Genomic DNA, 24,420 nt, shown 5'->3' with positions numbered 1-24,420 from the left:
ATAGGGAGAATTGAACCTGTCTTCCACACCCCAGCTGAGGGTGCTACCAGTGAGCTAAGTTATATGGTGCGCAGGCCCACCACCTCTTTTTCATGTTTTGAATGGGACCCAATCTTGTAGGCAAGCTCTGAGCATGCCTTGTGGTTTGGGCCCCCAGGTGGAATGAGGAATGCCTGGTTCACACAACACACCGGGGCTTAGGCAGGAGGTAGGTGCTCTGATGCCTAGAGGGAGGTACCACTGCACTTGCCCAACGGTAGAAACTTTGGCACCCAGGGAACTTTGACCCTGAAAATGTAGTTGCCGAGTTTACGCACCAACACGGTTCTAATCACACCGGCACCTAGTACCACCTAGTGGATCTGGGCCCCAGTGATCATGCCTATAACCTTCCCTCACCCAGCTCCAAACTGGCACCCTGCCTCCTCGCAAGCCTAACACCCTGCCTCCACTCCTGCCTCCCAAAGATCACTCTGTTTCTGCACCACAGCAGCTCCCTACTGTCTCAAAACTAACCCCTAGCAGCTTGCTCCCTCCTCAAGCTCTGTCATTCTAGCAGCTTCCATCTGCTTGCTCCAGTCTGCCACATCCAAGTGGCTACCTCAAACCCAGCATCTCCCCTGCTTACCTCATTATGACTGCTTCCCCCCCCCCCCCCCCCAGTTTTTGTCAACTCACCCAGCGCTGTATCCAAGTTACTCCTGGCAGTGCCGCCAAATCCTGAGATTCTCAGTCCCTCAAAAGTGGCCTGAGTGTGTTCCCAAACTCTCCTCTTACCTTGGGATTCTCAAAGCATGGTGGCTTTCCACACACTGTTGTTTGCTGGCTGTGGCTGCTCACCTCTCCCCATCTTCATTCTTGTGGGGGAGGGGGAACCCATGAAAGGGGCATTATCCCACAATCTTCCAGAACATCAGGCTTTTTAGAGGAAGGGCTATTGCCTTCTCACACAAGCTACAGGAGATAAGGCCCAGCTGGTAACTAATGTGCCAGGTCCCAGCAGGTGGTTCTCTGTGCTCTAGTGAAGCCTTGCCAAACGCGCACAAGGAACCCCTGAGCATAGGTAAACTCTGCCAAGTGGGGGCCTTCAAAGGGCTTGCTAGAAAATGCGGGGCATGGTAACACCCTTCTCCTACTTTTCCCACCCCAAACCCTGGGAGTAAGTGTTCAGGAGATATAATGTTTCCTCCAAAAGTCCCTGTGAATGGGCTCATGCCCTAGAGCTACGAACTCCTGCCTTTGCCTCCTATCCTCACTTACAGAATTGAGAGAGTCACCATCATTCATTAATTGAACTTGCCTTCCTGCCTCTCTCCTAGCCTCAGACCCTACCCTCCCAGCAGCCTTTTACCCACTCTGCCTTCTAGCCAGCCAGTCACCCTCCAGCGCTCAAGTCTGTCTGGCAGAAATCCAACCTCTCATCAAGCCAGCCTGGATATCTGGCACCCACCCATCCGCCATACCTGGCACCCACCGAGCCTCCCTGATAACTGTTCACCCTGCCACCAATCAATCATGCCCGCATCCTGCTCCATCCCTTCCCAAATCCTTTTGCTTGCATCTAGACAGAACCCCCCACTAAAACACTCCTCCTGCCTTGTCCCCATCCTGTATGACAGGCATCCTGGTTTTTCAGCTTGAAAATCTGGTCACCCTGTACCTCCTACATCTGCAGTCAATATGTTCCAACAACCCCCACCTCTGTGCCTCTCTCAGGGTGGGATAGCCAGTTGGTGGCTCAGCGATGTACCTGAGAACCAGTACATTTAAAAGGGTAAAACGTTTAACTAAAACTGGGCCCCTAACACAAAAATTGTGTAAACTTTAGTCAACAGAATGTGTGACCCTGTGTATGCATGCACATTTTCCCCTTGAACGCTCTGTCTGATGCAAAACCCATTGACTTCAAAAGGAGTACTTGCACTAAGTTCACTGGACTTCAGAACAGGCCCTTTATGTGCTACAAGCATAACAGAAGGATGCACAAAGCCGTAGTGACTGTACAACTTCATTTTATTTTGTGTGCTTTTATAGGATATAAATAAAATGACAAAATTACAAAATTTATAACTGGAAGCCCAAGCATATTTACATATATTTGTTGCAGTGAGGCTCTTATTTACTTCGTTCCTATACAATTTTCCTTTTGGTACCATATTTTTCAGTTATTTTTACTGTCAATTTACTACATACATATCAACAGTGAATAAGCAAAATATATACAAGGAACTATTTGTTCAAGTAAATTGAATACTGTATTAAAAGGTTTTCATTACTCAGAGCTATAGGCTTAATTAAACCATATACAATTATCAATTTTAAACCAAGTCCAGTTATCCATTTTTGGAATTCACCAATTGATGATTGTAATTGAAAAGCTCAGATAGATATGAAATAATAATAATAAAAAAACATTAAGACAACCACACAATTTATCAATATCTCTATAATGAACTTCAAAATGATTCACAATTTGACTGGATAGAACGATATACATTAAAATGTCATTTTTCTCCTATAATGATATTTGCACCGTTATAATTCAGTTCTACATAAATATACATTATGGTATTATACAAATACTCCACAGACATTAAAAAAATTAAAACACTTGAAAGAAAATGTAAGTAAATTTCATTTCATCAAGCAAATGCTTAACCATTTTTGTTTAATGAAAACAGTTTTATTACTTTGGAATTTTTTTCTCTTTCTTTTTTTTATTTAGAAAAATGTCTGCAGTAGAACTTCTTCTCTCAAACAAGCTTTCTTTGACAGAAACCTTGATAGCAAAATCTGTAGTTTTGATTATGTTCTCTAGAACCGCTGTTAAGATTTTAAAAAATACTAGTAGAATTCATGACTAAAGCAACAATAAACTGTGTAAATTGTTGTAGACAATGACTAGTCTGCTTCGATTCTGCTCCCATCAGATGAACCAACTAGTGCATCCACCATTGATATTTTGCTAAAGGTACAGTAGCAATTGTTTAGTCAACTTTAAAATAAACAAAATCTTTCATAGTTAATCTGACTTCATCTCCCATAAATATTTCTATGTTCTCCCATAGCATTCTTTTCCATAAAAATATCTAATACAAGACACATTTTCTGTGCATTATTCATTCCTCTTTTTAACTAATCATAAAATTCTCATCCTTTGTCACACTGTGATAGGTTATTTTTTTAAGAGGATCAAAGGACACTAATGATTACATATAAAACCAGCACATACAGAAATTGGGGTAACTAATTTCTTGTTATTTTATTATTATTTTAATACAATAAAGAGTAATTAATTCTTAGGAGTTCAGGGGTTTCACAAATATTGTATTTAATAATTCTATTTCAATTAAAACCGGCCAGGATTTAAATAACCAACCAAATGCCATACTCATAGGCAGCATTAATGTTAGTTTAGAGAACTTTTTAAAAAGTAGAATCCTAAAATAAGAAATCAAAGAAAGCACTGTGGCGGAGTTACAAGAGGACTGCTTGAAAAATATTTCCTCACTCTCCTTGCAGACTGTAATTTAAAAGTCTTCACATAGTGTCATTCTCCTGTCAGTGCTGCAGGAAGAAATAATTACCAGCCTTTTTTAGTTAGTTACAAGGCCACTCTTACAGTGCAGTCTTCCTCTCTACTGGATTGAAATGTTGCCGTAAAGGAAAGGCTGTGCTGTGACTACTTGGAGTGCAAGGCACAACAAGAACCAGAGGACTGTTTTGTATCAGAAAATTGTAGTTTCATACTTGGTATTAATTCCTCTTTTGGCTTCTTGTCCAGGTTCTACAATCCATGGTAGATTGGCAAGAGTCTTTTGTTCAGATGGATCTATCTGCTTTAAAACAAATACAAATAAATTCACACACTTAACTGGATCAGCACTTTTGTACAAAACATCTCACATACTAGTTTTGCGTCTGCTGAAGAGGTCATAGAATAAATCCCATGGTTTTACCATCACAGAGAAATCTGTACAGGACCATAGCTTACTTATAACTAAGCTTTATTAACGGCTTGATCCTGAGATGTGCTCTAACCTTTTTTAATATAGAGCCAGATGACAGCACCAGTGGCCAAACATTTTTCTTTCTTAAGATAATCTTTTACAAAGCAAAGCATTCTGTCACACATCACAAAACTGCAAGTTAATTACCTTATAGTAAGTGGAGGTTCTTTGAGATGGGTGGTCCCTATCTGTAGTTCTCTGTGGGTGCACATGTGCTTCATGTGCCCAGAGCTGGAGAATTTTGACAGCAACATCCTTCCATCCACGCATGCACCCTGGCTCACTTCCTACCTCCAACCAAGGAAATAAAGAGCGGGGCAAACTGACCACCTCTCCATTTCCTTCTCTACCACAAAACAGACGATCCAAAACAAAGGGGAAGGAGGGTGGATAGTGGAATACAGAAAAGTACCACACATCTCGAAGAACCTGCAGCTATTATAAGGTAAGTAACCTCTTCTTCGCATGCTGGTTCTTAAGTGTATTGCACTGTGGGCGACTGACAAGCAGTACTCAACTAGGAGGAGGTTGTGAGGCTATAGGTGGCAGAGCCGAATGAAGGACTGCCATTCCAAAAGATGCATCAGCAGAGGAGTCCTATACCAAAGCAGAGTCTCGCAAACATGTGGACAGAGCTCCACATAGCTGATTTACAGATGTTGAGTAAAGGCACCTCTTGAAGCGATGCCATAGACATTGCTTGTGCTCTTGTGGAATGAGTTCTTACCCCAGGAGGTGGGAGAAGATTAGACAGCTGATAGAGCAAAATACAGCCTGAGATCCATTTTGAGATTTTTTTTTTTTTATATCCTGACCCCTGACCTTCTTTTCTTCTGAGTATGTGTGTGATTTTGGGAAGTACACAGGTAAGTGAATTGTCTGGTTCAGGTGAAACTCAGAGACTACTTTGGGGGTGAATTTAGGGTGTAAACATAATGAAACTTTGTCCTTATGGAATATAATGAAAGGAGGATCCGCCCTCAGCACTCCAAGCTCATCTGGCTGAGGTGATGGCTACCAGGAATGCACCCTTCATGGACATGAGAGAGACATGGAGCAAGAAGCTAATAATTCAAAAGGAGCCTTGGTGAGTACTGAGAGAACAAGGTTCAAGTCCCATTGAGAAGTATCTTTTTTTTTCTTTTTTAAAAAGATGGAAAGGTTCTGATAAGGCTTTTCCAGAATCTGCTCGTCAGTGGGTGTGAGAAGATCGAAGAGCCCTGTGAAAGTGGAGGGCAATCTGACCTCATTCCATTAATAGCTACTCTTTGTTTGGGGTTGTTTCACCACATATGTATTCACTGAATAGTAGTTCTGTCCAGCCTGCATTTCTCCAGCTTTCTTCTCAGAGTGTGTCATGTGAGCCTGTGCCAAACACCCTTGCTGAATTCCAGGTATACTATGTCCCCAGCATTCCCCCTATTCACCAAATCAGGTACCCTGGCAAAGAAGGAAATCAAGCTGGTTTGGCATGATTTGTTCTTGGTAAATCCATACTGGCTGGTGGTGATTACCTCTTCATCCTGCAGGTATTCACCAATTGGATGTTTTGTGCACTGCTCGAGTAGCTTCCTAGGTATCGAAGTCAGACTGACTGATCAATAGTTCCCTGTTAATGAACTGATCTGTGTCCAAGAGGCCATCCCCCATCACCCTTGCTGGGCAGGCTCCCAGTGGATGGAGCATTCAAAAGGGAGCAGCTCAACCCAGTCGGGGCTGGCTGAGGAGGAGAGCGGTTGTGTGCAGCAGCCTCCTGCTGGGAAGCCACTGGGACTCCAAGTTGCCGGGGCTGAATCTCCTAGCTGCACCATGGGAAGCCAGTCAACTACAGGAACAGAAGGGGATGAGTTGCTGTTGCCAGTGGAGGAGCTGCCAGGGATGAAGCAGAGGGAAATTGAGAGGGATCCCACATCCAACCCTGGAAACAACACCGGAGGGACTGGGACGAGACTAGGACGCGACTCAGGGAATGTGCCTGGGGGTATTGGGACCTGAACCCGGTGTCAGGATACTTGGTTTTGAAGGGCCCTGGTTCAGAACCTGGTGGGGGAAGGGTGGGCCTTGGATCCCCTACTCTCCCCACTCTATAACAGGGTTTAAAAGAGAACTGGATAAATTCATGGAGGCTAAGTCCATTCATGGCTATTAGCCAGGATGGATAAGGAATGGTGTCCCTAGCTTCTGTTTGTCAGAGGGTGGAGATGGATGGCAGGAGAGAGATCACTAATCATTACCTGTTAGGTTCACTCCCTCTGGGTCACCTGTCATTGATCACTGTCGGTAGACAGGATACTGGGCTGGATGGACCTTTGGTCTAACCCAGTATGGCCATTCTTCTGTTCTTATGCACTGATTGCCACCAAGTGGACCCATAAGGAGCTGACGGATAAATCTGCTGTCTTTATGGAAAGGATACAGTCCAGAATGAGAGTAATACCTGTAGCTTCTAGGGGTGTGTATCGTTTATGTGCTCAGACAGAAGAACGCTTCCACTTGGCTAGGCAACATTTCCTAGTGGAATCCTTCCTATTGTTAAAAAGGATGTTCTGTACAGGTTCAGAACATGATCGCTCTAAGGATGATGCCCATCCAAAAACCAGGCTCTGAGATGAAGCAGATGTGTGTTGGGATACTTGATCTTGCTGTTCCTCTGGATCAGGAGATCAAGAATGTTGGAATAATGATCAGTGCCCGAGACAACATGTGTAGGAGGTTCAGGAACAAAAACTCTCTGGGCCAGATGGGGACTTGTGCCCTGTCCTGCTGAATCTTGTGCAAAACTCGAGACAGGAGTAGTAGTGGCATAGGGAAGGCATAATTCAGATGGTTTGACCATGGAAGCAGCAGAACATCATCCTGTGAGTGGCAACCTATGGCTCGTCTGGAACAGTAAATGTTGCATTCCATGTTTGTTCGGTAGGTCAACAAGTCCCTGGTGGGGGGTCTCCCAGAGAATGAGAATATTGTTCATCACAGAGTCATGTAAGTCCTACTTGTGATCGACAGAAAAGTGTCTGCTGAGAGAGTCCACTAGCACATTCCTGGTTTCCTGGTAGGTAGACTGCTGACAGGGTAATCTGATTGCTGATGCACCAGTTCCACAGACTGACAGCTTCTGCACATGGGAGATGGATCTCGCTCCTCCCTGTTGGATGTAAAAGACAGTTGTGATGTTGTCCAACATTATGAAGACACAGTGACTTTGAATGACCAGGAGAAAGGCTTTGCAAGTCCTTAAAACTGTTCATGGCTTTAGAACATTGATGTGCATCCTGGATTCTCGAGATGTCCAGGTGCCTTGTGCTTTATGTTTGTCCATGTGCAATCCCCAACCCAAAGGTAATGATCATCCTGTCCGGTGCAGAGGCGAGGAAGGGAATACCAACACATACCTGGTGGGGATTCTTCCACCATAACAGCGACAGTTTCACTTTGGTGGGATCAGTCACTGTGGTGTTCATGGATTGTCGGTTTGGCAAGTACATAGCTTGGAGCCATGCTTGTAGGCAATGAGGGTAGAGTCTTGCAAATAGCATGACATAAGTGCATGAGGCTATATGGCCTAGGAAACAGAGACAGGTCCTGATAGGCACTCGTGGGTTGCTTATGACCTGGTCCATAATAGTGTTCATAGCTGAAACCTGTCCTAAACAGGTAAGCCCTGGCCATGGATGAATTTAAGGAAGCCTCAATGAAGTATAAATTCAATGTAGGGGTGATGATGGATTTTTTTCCAGCATTTCCGCTGATGCCCCAAAGAAGAGAGGAGTTGCAGCATTGTCGAAGTCAATGTACGGGCCTCTTGGCATGACCTGGAGCCAATTGTCAAAATGCAGATGATGGTGTAGGCACAATGTCTCATATAGTCTTCTACTACAGAAAACACCTTGGTAACTACCCTGGGGAGGTAGCAGTGCTGAAAAGGAGTACTCTGTATTGAAAGTGATCAGAGCCCACCATGAATCTATCTGAGAAAGTGTCTGTGAGCAGGGTGGATGTCCACACGAAAGTAGGCGTCCATGTCAAGAGCTGTAAACCACATGTCCTTTTCCAGGGATGGAATTATAGATGCCAACATCTCTATAAGGAACTTGAGTTTGTGAATAAAGAGGTTGAGATGGCAGAGGTCCAGACTGGATCTCCAACCGTCCTTCTTTTTGGGTATTAGGCAGTATGGCAAGTAAAAACCACCCCCTTAGTACTGCAGAGCAATCCACTCTATCATTCCTCACTGTAAGAAATATTCCACTTCTTGCTTGAGACTGTTCTAGTGCAGTGGTCCCCAAACTTTTCAGGGTCATGCCCCCCCTTACTGCTGTCCATGCCCCCACCCAACTGGGGCCAGGAGCAGGGGTGTGACTCAGAGTGGGAGATGCAGACAGGGTAAAGGGGGTTGAGGCTGAGGCTGTAGCTGGGAGTGGGTCTGGGGCCAGGGCTGGGAATGGGGCAGGGGTGGGGCAGGAAGAGTTGGGGCGGGGTGGGGGCTTGGGGGAAAGGGTGCAGTGTGGGTGGGGCCTGGGGGGACCAGGGGTCAAGCACCCCCTGGAAACTGGGGAAGTTGGCACCTCTGCCCCTGGTAGATTTATAACCTCTCTCAAGAGGGTGGGACCCAATGGAGTGGGAGACTCTGGGTCTGGGGGAAAGTGAAAATATGCTCAGGAGGAGTGTAGGTTTCAGCTCTTCCTGGAGTGAGAAAGGTCCTGGCCACCCAAACCACAGTCTGTGCCTCAGCTATTGAAGACAAAGATGGTACTGTGGGTAATGCTCTTGGTGATTGGTCTTCATCGGTGCTGGTGGATCCCACGGTTTCTGTTTGGGGGATACCAGAGGCACCAGTGTCCTCGATCACAATCCAGTGCTCGTGGACGCCCTTGACTTGAGGGCTTTCTTGTCATGGTTTGGGACACACTAAGTTCTCTTGGTCTGAGCTTGCTCAGTTTAGGCAGCGATGAATCTGACTTCTTTGAAGTAGGTTTGGAGGAAGACTTAGCCTCCTGCTTATGGGAATTCTCCCAGCTCACCTGACAAGACGTCACTGAAGGATCTATGGGGGTAGACCCCTTCGCTTTGGACTTGGACCTTGTGGCAGGAGGTGCACTCCTTGCTGAGTCAATCTGATATTGGGGCAGGGGGTGGCGGGGGGGGAGGGGGGGGCGGAAGTTCCCTGGCCTGGGTCTGACTGAGGCTTCATGGCCTTTTCTATTAGATGCTTCCTAAGGTGAAGTTACCACACTTCCTGGGTCTGGCAGGGGAATGAAGGGCAGGTATTACACCTTGCCATGATGTGGGTGTCCCTGAGGCACTACAAACAGGTTGGGTGGTCAATGCTGATTAAGAAGAATCGCGGGCAGGAAGCCCAAATTTTGAAGCTGAGAGTCCTGGACATAATGCGGTACCCCCAGATCAGGGAGGCTAACTAAGTAACTCTGAAACACTAAAATGATCAGATACAAACTTTAAAACTCTAGAACTATGAACACTATTTACAGATATGTACTCATATTCCCAGAAAAAGGAGAAATCCAAAGCTTTGGACTCTGGAGGTTCCACACCGGACTACGTGGCGGTGAGAAGGAACTGGGGAGGTAGTTGCCCCAGCCCATCTTTTATCTCCTCAGTTGGAGGCACGAGGATAGCCAGGGACGTATGTGCGGACCAACGGACTTGACTTTCACATTTCTCTGGCTTCATGCACATGGAGTGCATGCATACTCACCGTGGAATATGCATAGGAACAAGCAGTCCAAGAGAACAATACCTCTGTGCCATTTACACACTTCAGAAGGGAGTTTTAAATTGAGTTAAATTAATAACATATATGTTCTAGCCATGCTGATCGTTCCATCTGGCCTTCATTTGGGAAGGAGTATCAGTTTAGATGAAATAACTTCACCAAAAAACAAACTATATCTAAACCATTTTTATTTTAGGTTAGAAATGTGGTTGCTTTCTTTTCAGTCCTGACAGATGCTTATTAGATCTTTTGAGACTTCAGTATTAGAGCTGACCAAATTTCAGACTTTCCAGTTCACAAGAAATTCTGACATTAGTTTCAGCCTGATTTCGATGGGTCAGTTTCACTGCTGCTATTGAGTGGTGGCCACCAGTAGAACTGACATGAATCATGTCAGCAGCAGCTGGGGATTCTGATAGCCATGGATCTGGGGCAGCCATGCCATGCAGAGTGCTCCTGGGGTAGGAACCCCAAGGCTTCCAAGCTCCCAGGCCAGCTGGCTCCCTGACCTGCCCAACTCCCATTCCTGCAGCCAGTGGCGCTAACTGGTGGTGGTGGGAGTCCAGCTGGCTGGGAGTCCAGCTCAGTCTCAAGGAGCCTGAAAACCCCCGACTCCCAAATAAGCTGGGGCTCTCAGAACTTTCAGGTTGCCTGCTGCAGTTGTGGGAGCCTAGACCTTGAGAGCCACATCTTGTGCTATGGCTCCCAGGGATGCCATGCTCCTGACTGCAGCAGCAGGGAGCCTCGAACCTCAGAGCCCTAGCTCAAGCAAGGATTTTAGGGCTTTCAGGCTCCCCGCTGCTGAAGCTAGGAGCTGAATCCCAGTTAAAGCTGGGACTTCCAGGATTTCCTGCTCCACTACAGGGAGCCTGGAAGCCCTGGGGTCCCTGGACCCAGACCAGACCGCATGGTTGCCCAGGAACCATGGACTTTTGAAGCCCACTGTTCCCAGTAGAACCGTATCCATAATTTGACAAAAATTAATTGAATCCAAAGTGTTTTTGTGAAATATTTAAGCAAGTCAGCATTTTTTGATTGACTCTTTAGTTGGACAATTCCTGACTATACTCAGACTAGATTTTAGCAATCTCTTGGACGGCAGACTGTCTTTAAGTCTCACAATTTCTAGCTCTTTTCCAAGTTTCCAGGAAAGAAGTTGTGTGTGTGGTGGGGGCCAATGAATTCTGGGACATCTTTAAGTTCTACATGCTCCAAATAATATTTGACTAGTTCAACCAATACCCAAAGATGAGACTGAAGACCTTTCCTTCTTAAGTGGAATGTCACTATAGATCGTGATTTTGTTAGGAATTGTGAAGAGGGAGATCAGGTCAGGGAACCTGTTTGGGCTTATGGAGAAAATATTAGAAAGGCGGGGTGGATTCCAGAGAAGAGGAGCTTTGAAAGCAGGGAGACTGTTGAGGGTCAAAAGACAGGAAGAAAGGAGAATGAGCTGGTTCTGATGGGAGGAGAAATGTAAAAAAATAGAATAGGAAGAAAGGATAGAATATGAAGAAAGGAAAAGGAAGATAATTGAAAGTTCAGTCAAGTCAAATTAGGATTCAGTTGTCAGAGGCCTTATCTGAACCAAAATTCTGTGCTTTCAAAACTTGCCAATCATTGATTTGCATCTGCAGTGATACTGTATTGGGGGAAGTCAAAGGCACTCAGTTAGAAGACACAACAGGATTATTGTGCTAATTATTGTCCTCAGAGGACTGGTTTTTGGTTAGTTTCTAAAGATGAACATATCAATGTTATGGTCTCATATTAGTGTCAAAGTTTAAAAAAAAGGGATAAAATACATCAAGCTACATTTTGTGTTGATTTACACCTTGTCGCAATCTCAGTGAAGTCAATGTGATCGCACAGGTTGTAAATCAGAGCTGATTGTAGTCCATGGCATTTAAAACAGCTACATTACACATGGAAATAAACACTGAAACATGTCAAGCAGTGGAATAACAGCATAAGAGATGCCTGACTCGTACTACATACACAACTTCTTAGAGTGGAAGGGTCTGAGATAAAGTGTTACAAATTGTTGGCATGCTGAGATTCTACAACTCCTTGCAGACTGTCTTTGGAGTGATGGATGCGGCCTAGCTTGTCTTGGGGGGTGCTTTTCTGACCAAACAAATATGTAAACTACTATCAAATTCATGCCAATGTATTTTTTTGTATAGCTGGGTTTTGATTTTCCTATTTGCTACTTACCACAGACTTTCGAATACTAACACGTGGTTTTGGAATTGGTTTGGTGGGTTTATTTTCAAAGCTTTCTGGGAGGGTTGAAGAATGGCCTCCTTTTCGTGCTTGTAGTGCGAGCTGGTAGGCTACCTCGAATGCCTGTCCAAGTGTTAGAATTATTTCATAGGCTAAATTCTGGAACAACAACAAAACATTCAAAATTAGAGTTAGGATAAATTAGCATTTATGAATATTAATTACGGACAATCCTGCCTAGTGCTGTGGGGTAGACTTTTACATGCCTGTAATGTACAAGTCAATGCTACCATATAAATATATTAATAATACAAATAGAAAAGATCTAGCAGGCCATCTTCAGTGTATCTTCAACATCTGTGATTCAATGTATATCTATCAAAGGGCAATCAAAGTGTGATTTGCCTTCATAAAAGGCATTATTCAATTATTGTACACAATCTCTCAATTGCTAAACATTAAAACAGGTGACCAGATTAGGTCAGTGTGGCCTCCTGACACCACATTACCAATACATAAATTGATGTTCTTGTATTTCTTCTCTGTGGCTTCATTCTGTGTTCCAGCATGATAATTCAAGGGAAATTCCTGTAAGTTTTATTTTAGTGACAGATCACAGAACTGAGCCAGTGGAAGGGGAGGGTGAGCCAAATCACATGCTTCCTCAACCAAGTCTGTGTGCATCATCCCCCAGGTAACCTTGATTGACTCGCCTTCAAGATGCCACCCATCTTGTTCCATTATTTCTTTAACATTTTACCCAGCTCTGCTTCAAGCCTGATCTCCCGACATGCCCTCTTTCAAAATCTGCAGTTTGAGTCATTACTTCCCTTTTCTTGTGTCTCTGAACACTCTGTGCTGCACTATCAGAGAATAGCAAAGGAGCAGGAGGGAACTCAACTTCAGTGAGCATTTCCAGAAAATCTAAAGGAAAATGGTTACAAGTGCACCCTTCACTTTACTGCGCTGCAAGTTGAAAATGCCGTGAGCCACATTCTCAGGCTTTGTCTTTTGCAGGAACTGGCCAAAGGGCTCTTGGGTGTTCAAATTCTCATTTAGAACTAGAACATCAGAGAATCCTGGGAGGTTACTGTACATCGTTGTGTGTTTGTTACCAAAGAAGTCAGATTCTACTAGAATAAGACCACTGGGTGACTGCATAACTAGAATAATACGAGTGCTCATTCATTGAGTATATGCAAAATGTAGGATAGAATATTTGTTAAAATAGCTGCTTGCTCAAAAAGTTGTGAAACTTGGACATTTGGATTTAAGGGATTAGTGTGACCATTTCCTTTGGTTTTGAGTAATGTCGGTTCAGCTTCCCTGTGGAACCTTTGAGCTTCAGATATGCACAAAACCCAAATCTCAAAGTGAAATTTAGTGGAAACCACCATGCTTCATTCAGTTTCAGGTTGAAACCATGCTAAATCAATCACACATGACTTTGATGCAAAGCCATACATTTGCACAAGCTCACTGAATAGGTTAGTGAATCCTTCAGCTAACCGTGTGTATGTTTCTAGTTTGTAAAAAAACAATGAAGCCATACAAGATTTGCATAAGTATAAAATCTGCCCTTCACTAGTTAGACAGTATAATTTTATCCTATCTCCTTACTTCAAGCCATAAGCTAAACCCCCACTGTCGTCGTGAAGGTATTTTCTCTCATGCTCTTGTAACACCCACTTTAGGAACAGTGTACCAAATTCAGACCTTCTGAAAGCAGGTGCACCTCCAATCATTTCAGCTAACGAAAGGGGCCAATTACTCCATCAGTTGCACAGGTGCAATTCCCACTGCCTTATGTGACAGTTGCATCCATGCAAATGATTAGGTTCATTGTAACTGGGTCCCAGATTTGCATTTGGCTCATTATAAAACCAGCTTTGGTCACTGTCCAGTGATAGACTAGATAGAAAAATTTACTTTTTAATTTGTCCATCCAAATGTGATCAGCTGCTGTCAAGGTCCCTGGGTAGGCTGTCCCTGCTAAGACCCTTTTCCAATCCACTGAGTGCACTTTTTTCAAGTGACAGGCCCATGCCTTCACTTCTGTTTGGGATGGGATCTCATGAGCCAAACACTTTCTGACTTGGTCTCTGGGTTACACCCCCCCTAGTTGTCAATCATGCTGTAACAGCATATGTTTGCAGTGATACAGAAATAGCTTATTTAAAACGAAGCAGGATTTATTTTGCCAAAATGTACAAAGTGCCCCGCGAAGTGGATTTAAAAGAACAAAGAGACTTATATGCATATTTCCTTACCTAATCTTAACCGTTATATCTATAGCTCAAGAAGGTCTGTCTTATTTCCTATCTCTGAGATGGGAGATCTAGCCTACACTTCATGCCGCATACTTCTCCTGCCTGTGAATGAGTTCTTCCAGTGTGTCAGCTTTTTCATTGACACACCTAGGGCCAGTTCTCCCAGCTCACTCACGGTCACCTTCCCTTTTCTAGGATCCTTGGGGTTTCAGGTTTCCTTTGTTCCCAGGCTTAGCCTTGGGCAGAGTAAAGACATTCTAAACTGGATGGAGCCAGCTAGGTAACTTCTCCCCCTAGAAGAGGGCCCAGTCATTGTTCTCTTAGCTGCTTTGAGAGTGTGTACCTGAAGCTGTCTTAAATCTTAGTACTTGTTGTGGTTCCTGCCCCTAAGCCAACCTCAAGCTCCAGTCTGTCTTAACCCTTTGCATTCAAGTAGGCAGCAAGACAGAAATTGAACAGAGAAACCAACTCAACCATGGCATTCATAAGAAATAACACAGACTTTTTCTCAGTTCATCACAGTTGCTATGATCACATCTACCACCACAAGCTGCTCAAGGTTTCATACCTTTGACACTGAAATCACCTACCTGAACTGACAAGAGTAGGGCCAACCACTTGACTTAGGGAAACCTGCTCAGAATTGGTCAGTGCTGCAGATGTAGTTTGCCGCAAAAAATTCACAGATTTTAAGGCCTAAAGGGATCATTATGCCAATCTAGCGTGAATCCAGCTGAACATAGGCGACAAATTGAGAAACCCATCGGTCATATTTGCCACAAATGTATAGAATGACACATTTTATGACTCCCAACGGAGTGCCTATGCTAATGTCACAAGATGAAGACTTTAGAGACACATCCTGCACTGCTGTAGTAACATGACAGCACACTGCCCCGCAAGATTGGATTAATTGTAGTAAAGATTATATATTGATAAGGAATAAGTTGACGGGACGGGGTAGAATAATGGTCCTGGAAAAGTAAGTCCAGCAGCATTGTGATAATGCACTTTACAACCTGGCATACGAGGTCATCGGGACACAGTCTGCACTGGATAATTATGAGATGACAGAGCAGACGGGAACATAGAATGTGCCGTGCGACGACAGAAGAAATGTCCAGGTAGTCTGGGTAGTTAAAACTCCAGTAGTAGTTAAAAATACTTCAAGGGATCACATTATATAGTGGGACAACAGTCATGCCCAGAACCTGAATAATCCACAGAGGCGCTTGACATGCAGTAGTCACATGTGAACATAGGTGTGCCTAGTAAATATGTTCAAATATATCCTAGTAGAGAGAATGGACCATATTGCATTAAAGAATATTATGTCTGTAAGTGGGAAAGGAGTCAGACATGATCTATTAAATTAGAAAGCACCTTGAAACGAGGCAAGGATGCAGTGGAATTAAGAGTCTTCAGGCTTCTGGTGATCTTTAAAACAGGAAAACTCAACTGCAAAAAAAAAATCTAGATACAAACTGGGTTAGTTTTGGGGATTTCTCATTTACAGTGTGTATTCAATACTGGAATGGGAATACTGTATTGAAGTTGCCCAATATGGGTGCCTTACATGTGCTACACCTGAGTAGGGGAGTGGAAATGCCACAAGGTTCCCTTGCAGAGTTTCCACTTGGGGTGTTTGTGGAGGACATAGGTTTGCTCCCAGTGGCATGACCAAGGAGGTTCAGCACTGAAAAATCAGTGGATCCCCCAATATCTGTGGAGGCCTTCTGCCCCCACAGCCCCTTTCAGGCTCCCTGGAAAGGAAGCAAAGCTGTTGGACCCATGCGCTACTTGGACTCCTGCAATGGCTGGTGGCCTACCCTTCGCCCAAGGATGGTCGAGGAGGAAAGTAAGTAAGTTAATCCTGCCAGGGTATGTCCAGGACATCACAAAGAAATTCAGAAGAGGTGGATTGTCTTGTTTTTCTTTTTTTAAAGTTCAAGTTGTAATGCATACATGCTTCAGCATGCCAGCCTGGCCCAATAGTCTCCTGTCACTTGTATTCTGATTGTTCTACTACTATTTTATATTTGTTTTATTTAGGACTGTCAAGCGATTAAAAAAATTAATTGCGTTTAATCGCACTGTTAAAGAATAATAGAATACCATTTATTTAAATATTTTTGGATGTTTTCTACATTTTCAAATATATTGATTTCAATTACAACACAGAATACAAAGTGTACAGTACTCACTTTATATTATTTTTATTACAAATATTTGCACAGTAAAAACAACATAAATAGTATTTTTCAATTCGCCTAATACAAATAATGTAGTTCAATCTCTTTATCATGAAAGTTGAACTTAAAAATGTAGAATTATGTATAAAAAACTGCACTCAAAAATAAAACCATGTAAAACTTTAGACCCTACAAGTCCACTCAGTCCTACTTCTTGTTCAGCCAATTGCTCAGATAAACAAGTTTCTTTACATTTGCAGGAGATAATGCTGCCCACGTCTTGTTTACAATGTCACCTGAAAGTGACAACAGATGTTTGCATGGCACTGTTGTAGACGGTGATGCAAGATATTTACGTGCCAGATGCGCTAAAGATTCATATGTCCTTTCATGCGTCAACCACCTTCCAGAGGACATATGTCCATGCTGATAAGGGGTTCTGCTCGATAACAATCCAAAGCAGTGCAGACCAACGCATATTCATTTTCATCATCTGAATCAGATGCCATCACTGATTTTCTTTTTTGGTGGTTTGTGTTCTGTAGTTTCCACATCAGAGTGTTGCTCTTTTTAAGACTTCTGAAAGCATGCTCCACAGTTTGTCCCTCTCAGATTTTGGAAGTCACTTCAGATTCTTAAACCTTGGGTCGAGTGCTGTAGCTATCTTTACAAATCTCACATTGGTACGTTCTTTGTGTTTTATCAAATCTGCAGTGTAAGTGTTCTTAAAATGAACAACATGTGCTGGATCATCATCTGAGATTGCTGTACCATGAAATAAATGGCAGAATGTGGGTAAAACAGAGCAGGAGACATACAATTCTCCCACAAGGAGTTCAGTCACAAATCTAATTAAGATAGGTTTTTTTTTAAAACAAGCATCAGCAGCATAGAAGCATGTCCTCTGGAATGGTGGCTGAAGCATGAAGGGGCATACGAATGTTTAGCATATCTAGCACGCAAATACCTTCCAATGCCGGCTACAAAAGTGCCATGCAAATGCCTGTTCTCCCTTTCAGGTGACGTAAATCAGAAGCACGCAGCGTTATGTTCCGTAAATGTAAACAAACTTGTTTGTCTTAGCAATTGGCTGAACAAGAAGTGGGACTGAGTGGACTTGTAGGCTCTGAAATTTTACATTGTTTTGGTTTTTTGAGTGAAATTATGTAACCAAAAAAAATCTACATTTGTAAATTGCACTTTCACAATAAAGAGATTGCACTTCAGTACTTATATGAGATGAACTGAAAAATACTATTTCTTTGTTTATCATTTTTACACTGCAAATATTTGTAATAAAAATAATATAAAGTGAGCACTGTACACTTTGTATTCTGTGTTGTAACTGAAATCAATACATTTGAAAATGTAGAAAAACAACCAAAAATATTTAATAAATTTCAATTGGTATTCCATTGTTTAACAGTGCGATTAAAAGTGCCATTAATCGCGATTAATTTTTTTGTGTTAGTTGCATGAGTTAACTGTGATTAATTGACAGCCCTAGTTTTATTACATTAAGTGCTTTTTATTGTGTGAAAGTTTCACAGGTTTACATATGGCACTACATATATTATTGTTGTATCTTCACTGTGTTAACAACGTTTTTATGAGGCTATACTAAAGCTTCTAGGATATTTAAAGTAAGAGTAGATCATACATGTGATCTTTAGTTTTTATAGATTTTCCATTAACGGTGATGTGCAAAGAATTTGTTAAAAATAAAGATTTTTGGCCCCCCCCTCTTTTTTTTGTGTATAAGGAGGACCTGAAGCGTTCCTTCTGTTTCATAAAGATTTTTTCCCCCAATTCTTTTTCTTACAGCTCAGAATTGTCAAGTCTGGTCTTCACTGCTGTGGTGGAATGCTGCCTGGTTTTACTAGATAAGCTTTTCTGGATGTGTGTGTGTGCCTCTAAAAGCTTACTGTGAGCTAACACATCTCAGTAGAAAGGGGGCAGGTTAATAAGGCCATCCAGTGTCCCAAATATGGGAGTTAAAATAAGTGTTGGCAAAACCAACAAAAGTACAGTGGAGTTTTAAATAATTGACTAAAAATCCCTTCCCTGCTCAACTGCTAACTTTCAGTTTCTTGTCTCTTGGGATTTCAAAATTTGCCTAGTTCTCAGCCATGATAGAATCTTCAAGGGCAGACGAGCCCAGAATTTCTAATATGAAGGCAATCAGGAAACTTTTTTTTTTTAATACATTTTTCAGGCTGTCTTTATCCATCATAATGAAGCAATGAAACAGAACAAGCCCAGTTTTTCCTTTTGAAGATCACCTTTAACATTCCTCTTGCTTTTCCATATGATATGGATATACCTAGGTCCCAATTCTCTGATCCAGCCGAAGAGTGTTCAGTGCAAGTCTAGAGGGATGCAAAAGAAGGAGAAGGTGGCTTTATGTTGGGCAGGCTTTGGTCTGGTCTGGCATGAATTAGAGCAGGCTGAAAGCTGTTCTGATCTGTGCTGGCGGCTTTCTATCACCAGGAGCCACAGACCAGCCGAATTAAGGGCCTGTGTCCTGTTGTGAACTGGAGTTTGGCATAGGATCTGCCATGGTGACTTTTTATTGTTGGAGGATCCCTCTGTGGAGCAGGAAGTGCTTCAGTGGCAAGTGAAACCAGGTTTAGGGCTGCTTTGTGCTACTGGACAGTGCAAAGCAACCTTTGTTGTACTGATGAATCAGGTCCTACCTGTGTACAATATTCTCAAAGTCTGATGTTTTGGGTATTTTCATGCAGAAACATTACTCTGTATGTGAGTGTGCTAAGCTGCACATAGTCTCCCCTGAATACTAAATATCAACAAATCTTGTAGTTTACCTCTCCTTACATTAAATTTGATTTCTCCTCCCCAGGAAAATGTGAAATTAGATGAAGCCTTTTTTGCAAGTTAAAAGAGGAGAAAAAGTTATTGATTTTAAAGTATTGTGTCTCTATAATATTTATTTTGTAGTTGTCAAAATGTATTGTTAGAAATAAAAATAAATACAAATTCCCATTTTTCTACTGATACAGTTGGATTTGCTGGAAAGAGCTATTGTAATATGCTGAATATAAGAACACCTTCTGCAGTTATTCATATATGTGGTATGTAGCCCAGGACTGTATTGTTTCTATGGGCAAAAACCTGCTTGCAAGATCAAGCTACCATAGGAACAAACAAGTACTGTACTTTAAATAGAAAAAAGTGATCTCAATCTACTGTATGTTTATGTTGTGCTTATTTAGCTTTTTTTTTGATGGCACTTATGCTTGCATCAGAAATGTTACATCCTGAGGAAAAAAATAAAACACAGAGAGAATATTTGAACAGGCGGCACCCTGGTGAGAATTAGAAACAGCAGGAGAATACTATGTTAAAACAGCCAGACATGAAAGTCTATCTGTACATCTTAAAATAGCTATTATAAGAGCTTATGGCATTTAGTACTACCCCCATGGTAAGGAAGATACTGGAATTATCCTGAATCTCTAGTCTCTACTTGGAAGGCAGAGAAAAACTGAATTATATCTACTACACCTGAAACTCTACATGTTTGTGGTTAAGCCTTATTGACAAGAGACAGTACACTGTAGCTATTATGAGCTTTTCAAAGGATTGGGGAAATTAATAATCCATATTGATTCGATCAGGGCAGTTCTAGCTGGTTCACTTTTTATTAATTCCACCCTCTTTAATTAATAACACATCTTGTTGACCAAGGTCTAATATTTTTAAATATAAATTTAATTTTCTTTCTAGTCCCTATTCAGATCAAATCTCAAGCATTAAGAAATTATGAAACATTTAATGAAAACTAAAATTTCTTCTAAATGCCTTGAACAGCTATTTAAAATAATTAAACCTTTCTTTTTACCATTTAGCAACACTGCCTGTCTTAACAGCTACAGCGGTATGTTCAGACATAGCTGAATTGTTTCTGATGTATCTAACTGATCTATATTCATGGGAAATGTGCTTCAAGAACACATGCACAATATACTCTGAGAATTTTACATATTTGTGCAATTTTTATTCAGGAGTCAACCCCGACACTCCTCAAGTTGGCACGCTCCAGTGGTGAACCGGAGCCAGGAAATGCCATCGGGTACTTGGCCTCCTTGGCAGGGGCTAGTACACATGCAGTGGCCTTTTTGGAAGGCCAGGGACGCAGTGCAGGGACCGCAGTCAAGGTGCTCCTATTCAATGGCCTCTGAAGGAAGGGAAGGGCTCTGCCGCCCCTTTGGGCAGAGTCCAATCTGGACTCTGGTACCGAGTACCAGGAGCTGGTGTCATGAGAGTCAGTCAGTGCAGGAGTGCCCTCAGCCGGTGCCGGCCTCCTCCTCCTCCTCCTCTTCTCCTGACAAGGCTGTGTCGAGAACGGGCGTGTTGCTTTCACAGGACGACTACAAGGCCCACCAGGAGCTGCTGAATAGGGTGGCCAAAAAGTTGGGCATACAAGTGGAGGTAGTAAAGGAGTCCAGCTCATTCATTACAACAGCCCACTCTTGTCTGAGGCTGTTGGGTCACATGGCCTTGCACATATGTGGTGCAGCTTGCAAAGTTACACCTCAGGCCCCTTCAGACATGGCTGGCTTCAGTGTACTTGCCAAATCGCCACCATCTGGACTTGGTCCTCATGATTCCTTCCCTGGTTCTTGCCTCTCTCAGTTGGTGGCTGGACACACTGGTGGTTTGCGTGGGCATTCCCTTCTCACAGCCCCATCCGTCAATATCCCTGGTCTTAGACGCATCAGCGCTAGGCTAGGGAGCTCACCTAGGGCACCTCAAGACTCAAAGCCTGTGATCTCCAGAAGAGCTCTTGCAACAAATCAATGGCAGAGATTTGTGAAAAGCATTCCATTTTGGGCTGGTGCTTATGAACAACACTGCAGCCATGTTCTACCTCAAAAGGCAGGGAGGGTCTCGCTCTTTCCCCGTGTAAGGAAGCTATCCTCTTACTGGACTTCTGAATAGCTCACTCAATTCACCTTCCTGGAGGGAAGAATGAACTGGCATATTGCCTCAGCAGGTCTTACTCCAATCACCACAAGTGGTCACTTTGCTTGGACATCACGAGGGATGTTTTCCCGTGATAGGGGACTCCCCAGATAGATCTGATTGCAACTACGCACAACAGAAAGCATCACCAGTTTTGCTCCCTGTGAGGCCACAGTCCGGGTTTGCCCCCAGATGCCTTCTTGCTCCCATGGACAGATCACCTGTTCTATGCTTTCCCCCCATCCCACTAGTGCATGATGTTCTGCTAAAAATCAAGAGGGATCGGGCACGGGTCATTCTCATAGCCCCAGCGTGCCCCTGAAGCACTGGTTCACCACACTGTTAGGCCTTTCTGTGGCTGCTCCGATTCCGCTCCCTCTATATCCAAATCTGATCTCCCAGGACCACGGTTTGGTCCACCTGAACCTCAGCTCCCTCCACCCGATGGCCTGGAAAGCTCCATGGCTAAATCCCAGAGAGCTGGCTTGCTTGGAGCAGGTTTGCCAGGTGGTCTGAGGGAGCAGGAAGCCCTCCAACAGGGCTACGTACCTCTCAGAATGGAAACAGTTCTCCATATGGGCTTCCCAGAGTGGAGTCTTGCCCATGCAGTTGTCTCTGCAGGACATTCTTGACTATTTGCCTTGCCTGAAACAGCGAGGTTTCTAGCGATTCCCTCAATTAAGGTCCACCTTGCAGCGATTTCGGTGTTCCACCCCCCTGGTGGTAAGCTGGTCTGTTTTTTCATACCAGATATCCATTCATTTCCTCAAGGACCTGGAAAGACTATACTCCCAAATATGAGAACCCGTCCTTCCGTGGGACTTAAACCTGGTCTTATCAAAATATATGAGCCATTGGCAATGTGTCCCTTGTCATACCTTTCATGGAAGGTGACTTTCTTAATGGCCATTACTGCGGCCAGAAAGGTCTCGGAGATCTACGCCCTCACGTCGGATCTCCATGCACAGTTTATTTTAAGGATAAGGTACAGCTGCGTCTTCACCCCAGCTTCCTCCCGAAGGTGGTTTCCCAGTTTCCCAGTAATCAGGCAATCTTCCTACCTGTTTTCTACCCAAAGTCACATGAGATTAGGGAGGAACATCTTCACACTGGACATTAGATGTGCCCAAGTGTTCCTTAAAGAGGTCAAAACCATTCTATAGATCTACCCAACTCTTCATAGCGATTGCTGAAAGGATGAAAGGTCTACCTATCTCAGCTCAGAGACTTTTGTTGTGGATCATATTATTCATTCATCCGTGTTATGAGCAGGCAGGTGTTCTGCCACCAGCTATCCTGACTACCCACTCCATGAGAGCGCAGGCATCATCAGCATTCCTGGCTTAAGTCCTACTCAGGACATTTGCAGAGCGGTGACTTGGTCATCAGTGCATATGTTCTCTAGTCATCACGCCATTACTCAACAGGCTAGGGACAATGCCAGTTTTGCTCGAGCTGTTTTACAATCAGCACGTCCATGAACTCCGATCCCACCTCCTTTGTAACTGCTTGGGAGTCACCTACATTGGAATGGACATGTGCAATCACTTGAAGAAAAAACAGTTACAAACCTTTCTGTAACTGTTTTTCAAGATGCGTTGCACATGTCCATTCCAGCACTCCTACCCCTATTTATTGGAATTGGCCGGAAAGAAGGAACCAAGGAGGTGTGGGGTCGGCTGGACCCTTTATACCAGCGCTATGAGTGTGTGGCACCAGAGGGTGCCAGAGCCACTCCCATGGGTACCACTGACGGAAAAAATTTCTGGCTACTGTGCTTGGGGCACGCACACACCTACATTGGAATGGACATGTGCAACACATCTCTAAGAACAACAGATACGGAAAAGTTAGTAACCATTTTTTCTGATGAGTTTACAAACCACTTGAGATTCACTGCGGTAGCTAGTTACCATGGTGTCCTCAGATCTCTTGAGAGGTGTATAGCCTTGTAGTTCAGCTATCTATGTGATCTCTTTAAATATAGAATATATTTTATCAAAGTAAATGTAAACATGTGATACAAACATTTTCATGTCATTGCATATATTAGCAAAGAAAGTTTTACACCCTCAGCTTTTCTAGTGTGTAATTAATTGAACACACTGTAAAAATCTAAGCATATAACTTTTAGAATATTGCAAGATCAAGCGACTTATTTTTGAGCACTCTGGCCCAATACAGGAAAACTCTTCAACACACACAATCATAGAAATGTAGGGCTGGAAGGGACCTCAAAGGTCATCTAGTCCAGTCTCTTGCACTGAGGCAGGACCAAGTCTATCTACAGCATCCTTGGCAGGTCTTTGTCTAACCTGTTCTTAAAAACCTCCAACGACCGGAATTCCACAACCTTCCTTCGCAGCCTATTCCAGTGCTTATGTATGGCTACAGTTAGAAAGTTTGTCCTAATATTTATCTAACCTAAATCATTCTTGAAGTAGCGTAAGGCCATTACTTCTGGTCATCTCTTTAGGGAACAATTGATCACCCTCTTTATAACAGACCTTAATGCATCGGAAGACTTTTACCTCCTCTCCCTGGGTCTTCTTTTTTTCAAGATTAAACATGCCCAGTTTTTTTTTTAACCTTCTCTCAGAGGTCAAGTTTTCTAAACTTTTTATCATTTTTGTACGTCTGGACTCTCTCCAATTTATCAACAACTTTTCTCAAGGATGGTACACAAAACCGGACACAGTTCTCCACTTGTGCCAAGTGGAGCGGGACAATGACCTCTGGTGACTTATGTACAACACTTCTATTAATATACCCCTGAATTATATTAGCCTTTTTAGCAACTGCATCACATTGTTGACTCTTATTCAATTTGTTATCTACTACAACTCCCAGATCCTTTTCAGCAGTAGTACTATCTAGCCACTTATTTCGCATTTTATAGTTGTGCATTTGATTTTTTCACCCCTAAGTGCAGTATTTTGCACTTGTCTTTGCTGAATTTCATATTATTGATTATTCACCATTTTGTTTTGAATTCTAATCCT

The 24,420-nt window shown here is 43.1% G+C and overlaps 1 protein-coding gene across 15 annotated transcripts in view; it reads right to left on the bottom strand.

Moving 5' to 3' along the window:
* Nucleotides 1–1,995: 1,995 nt before the first annotated feature.
* Nucleotides 1,996–24,420, bottom strand: part of ANKS1B (ankyrin repeat and sterile alpha motif domain containing 1B) — a 770,082-nt gene continuing 747,657 nt past the window's right edge. For 12 of the 15 annotated variants that reach the window (XM_048835480.2, XM_048835479.2, XM_048835476.2 and 9 more), the window contains 2 exons: nucleotides 11,962–12,129; nucleotides 1,996–3,839 (listed from right to left, as the gene is read on the bottom strand). In XM_048835480.2, the coding sequence (XP_048691437.2) occupies nucleotides 3,729–3,839; nucleotides 11,962–12,129 (279 nt within the window). In that variant the 3' untranslated portion in view covers nucleotides 1,996–3,728. The remainder of the gene's footprint in view (nucleotides 3,840–11,961; nucleotides 12,130–24,420) is intronic. The other 3 variants (XM_048835488.2, XM_048835486.2, XM_048835477.2) reach the window with 1 other exon arrangement.

Source organism: Caretta caretta, chromosome 1 (genome assembly GCF_965140235.1).
Source record: "Caretta caretta isolate rCarCar2 chromosome 1, rCarCar1.hap1, whole genome shotgun sequence".
NCBI classification, from domain to species: domain Eukaryota; kingdom Metazoa; phylum Chordata; order Testudines; family Cheloniidae; genus Caretta; species Caretta caretta.
This window is presented reverse-complemented; position numbering and strand designations above follow the sequence as displayed.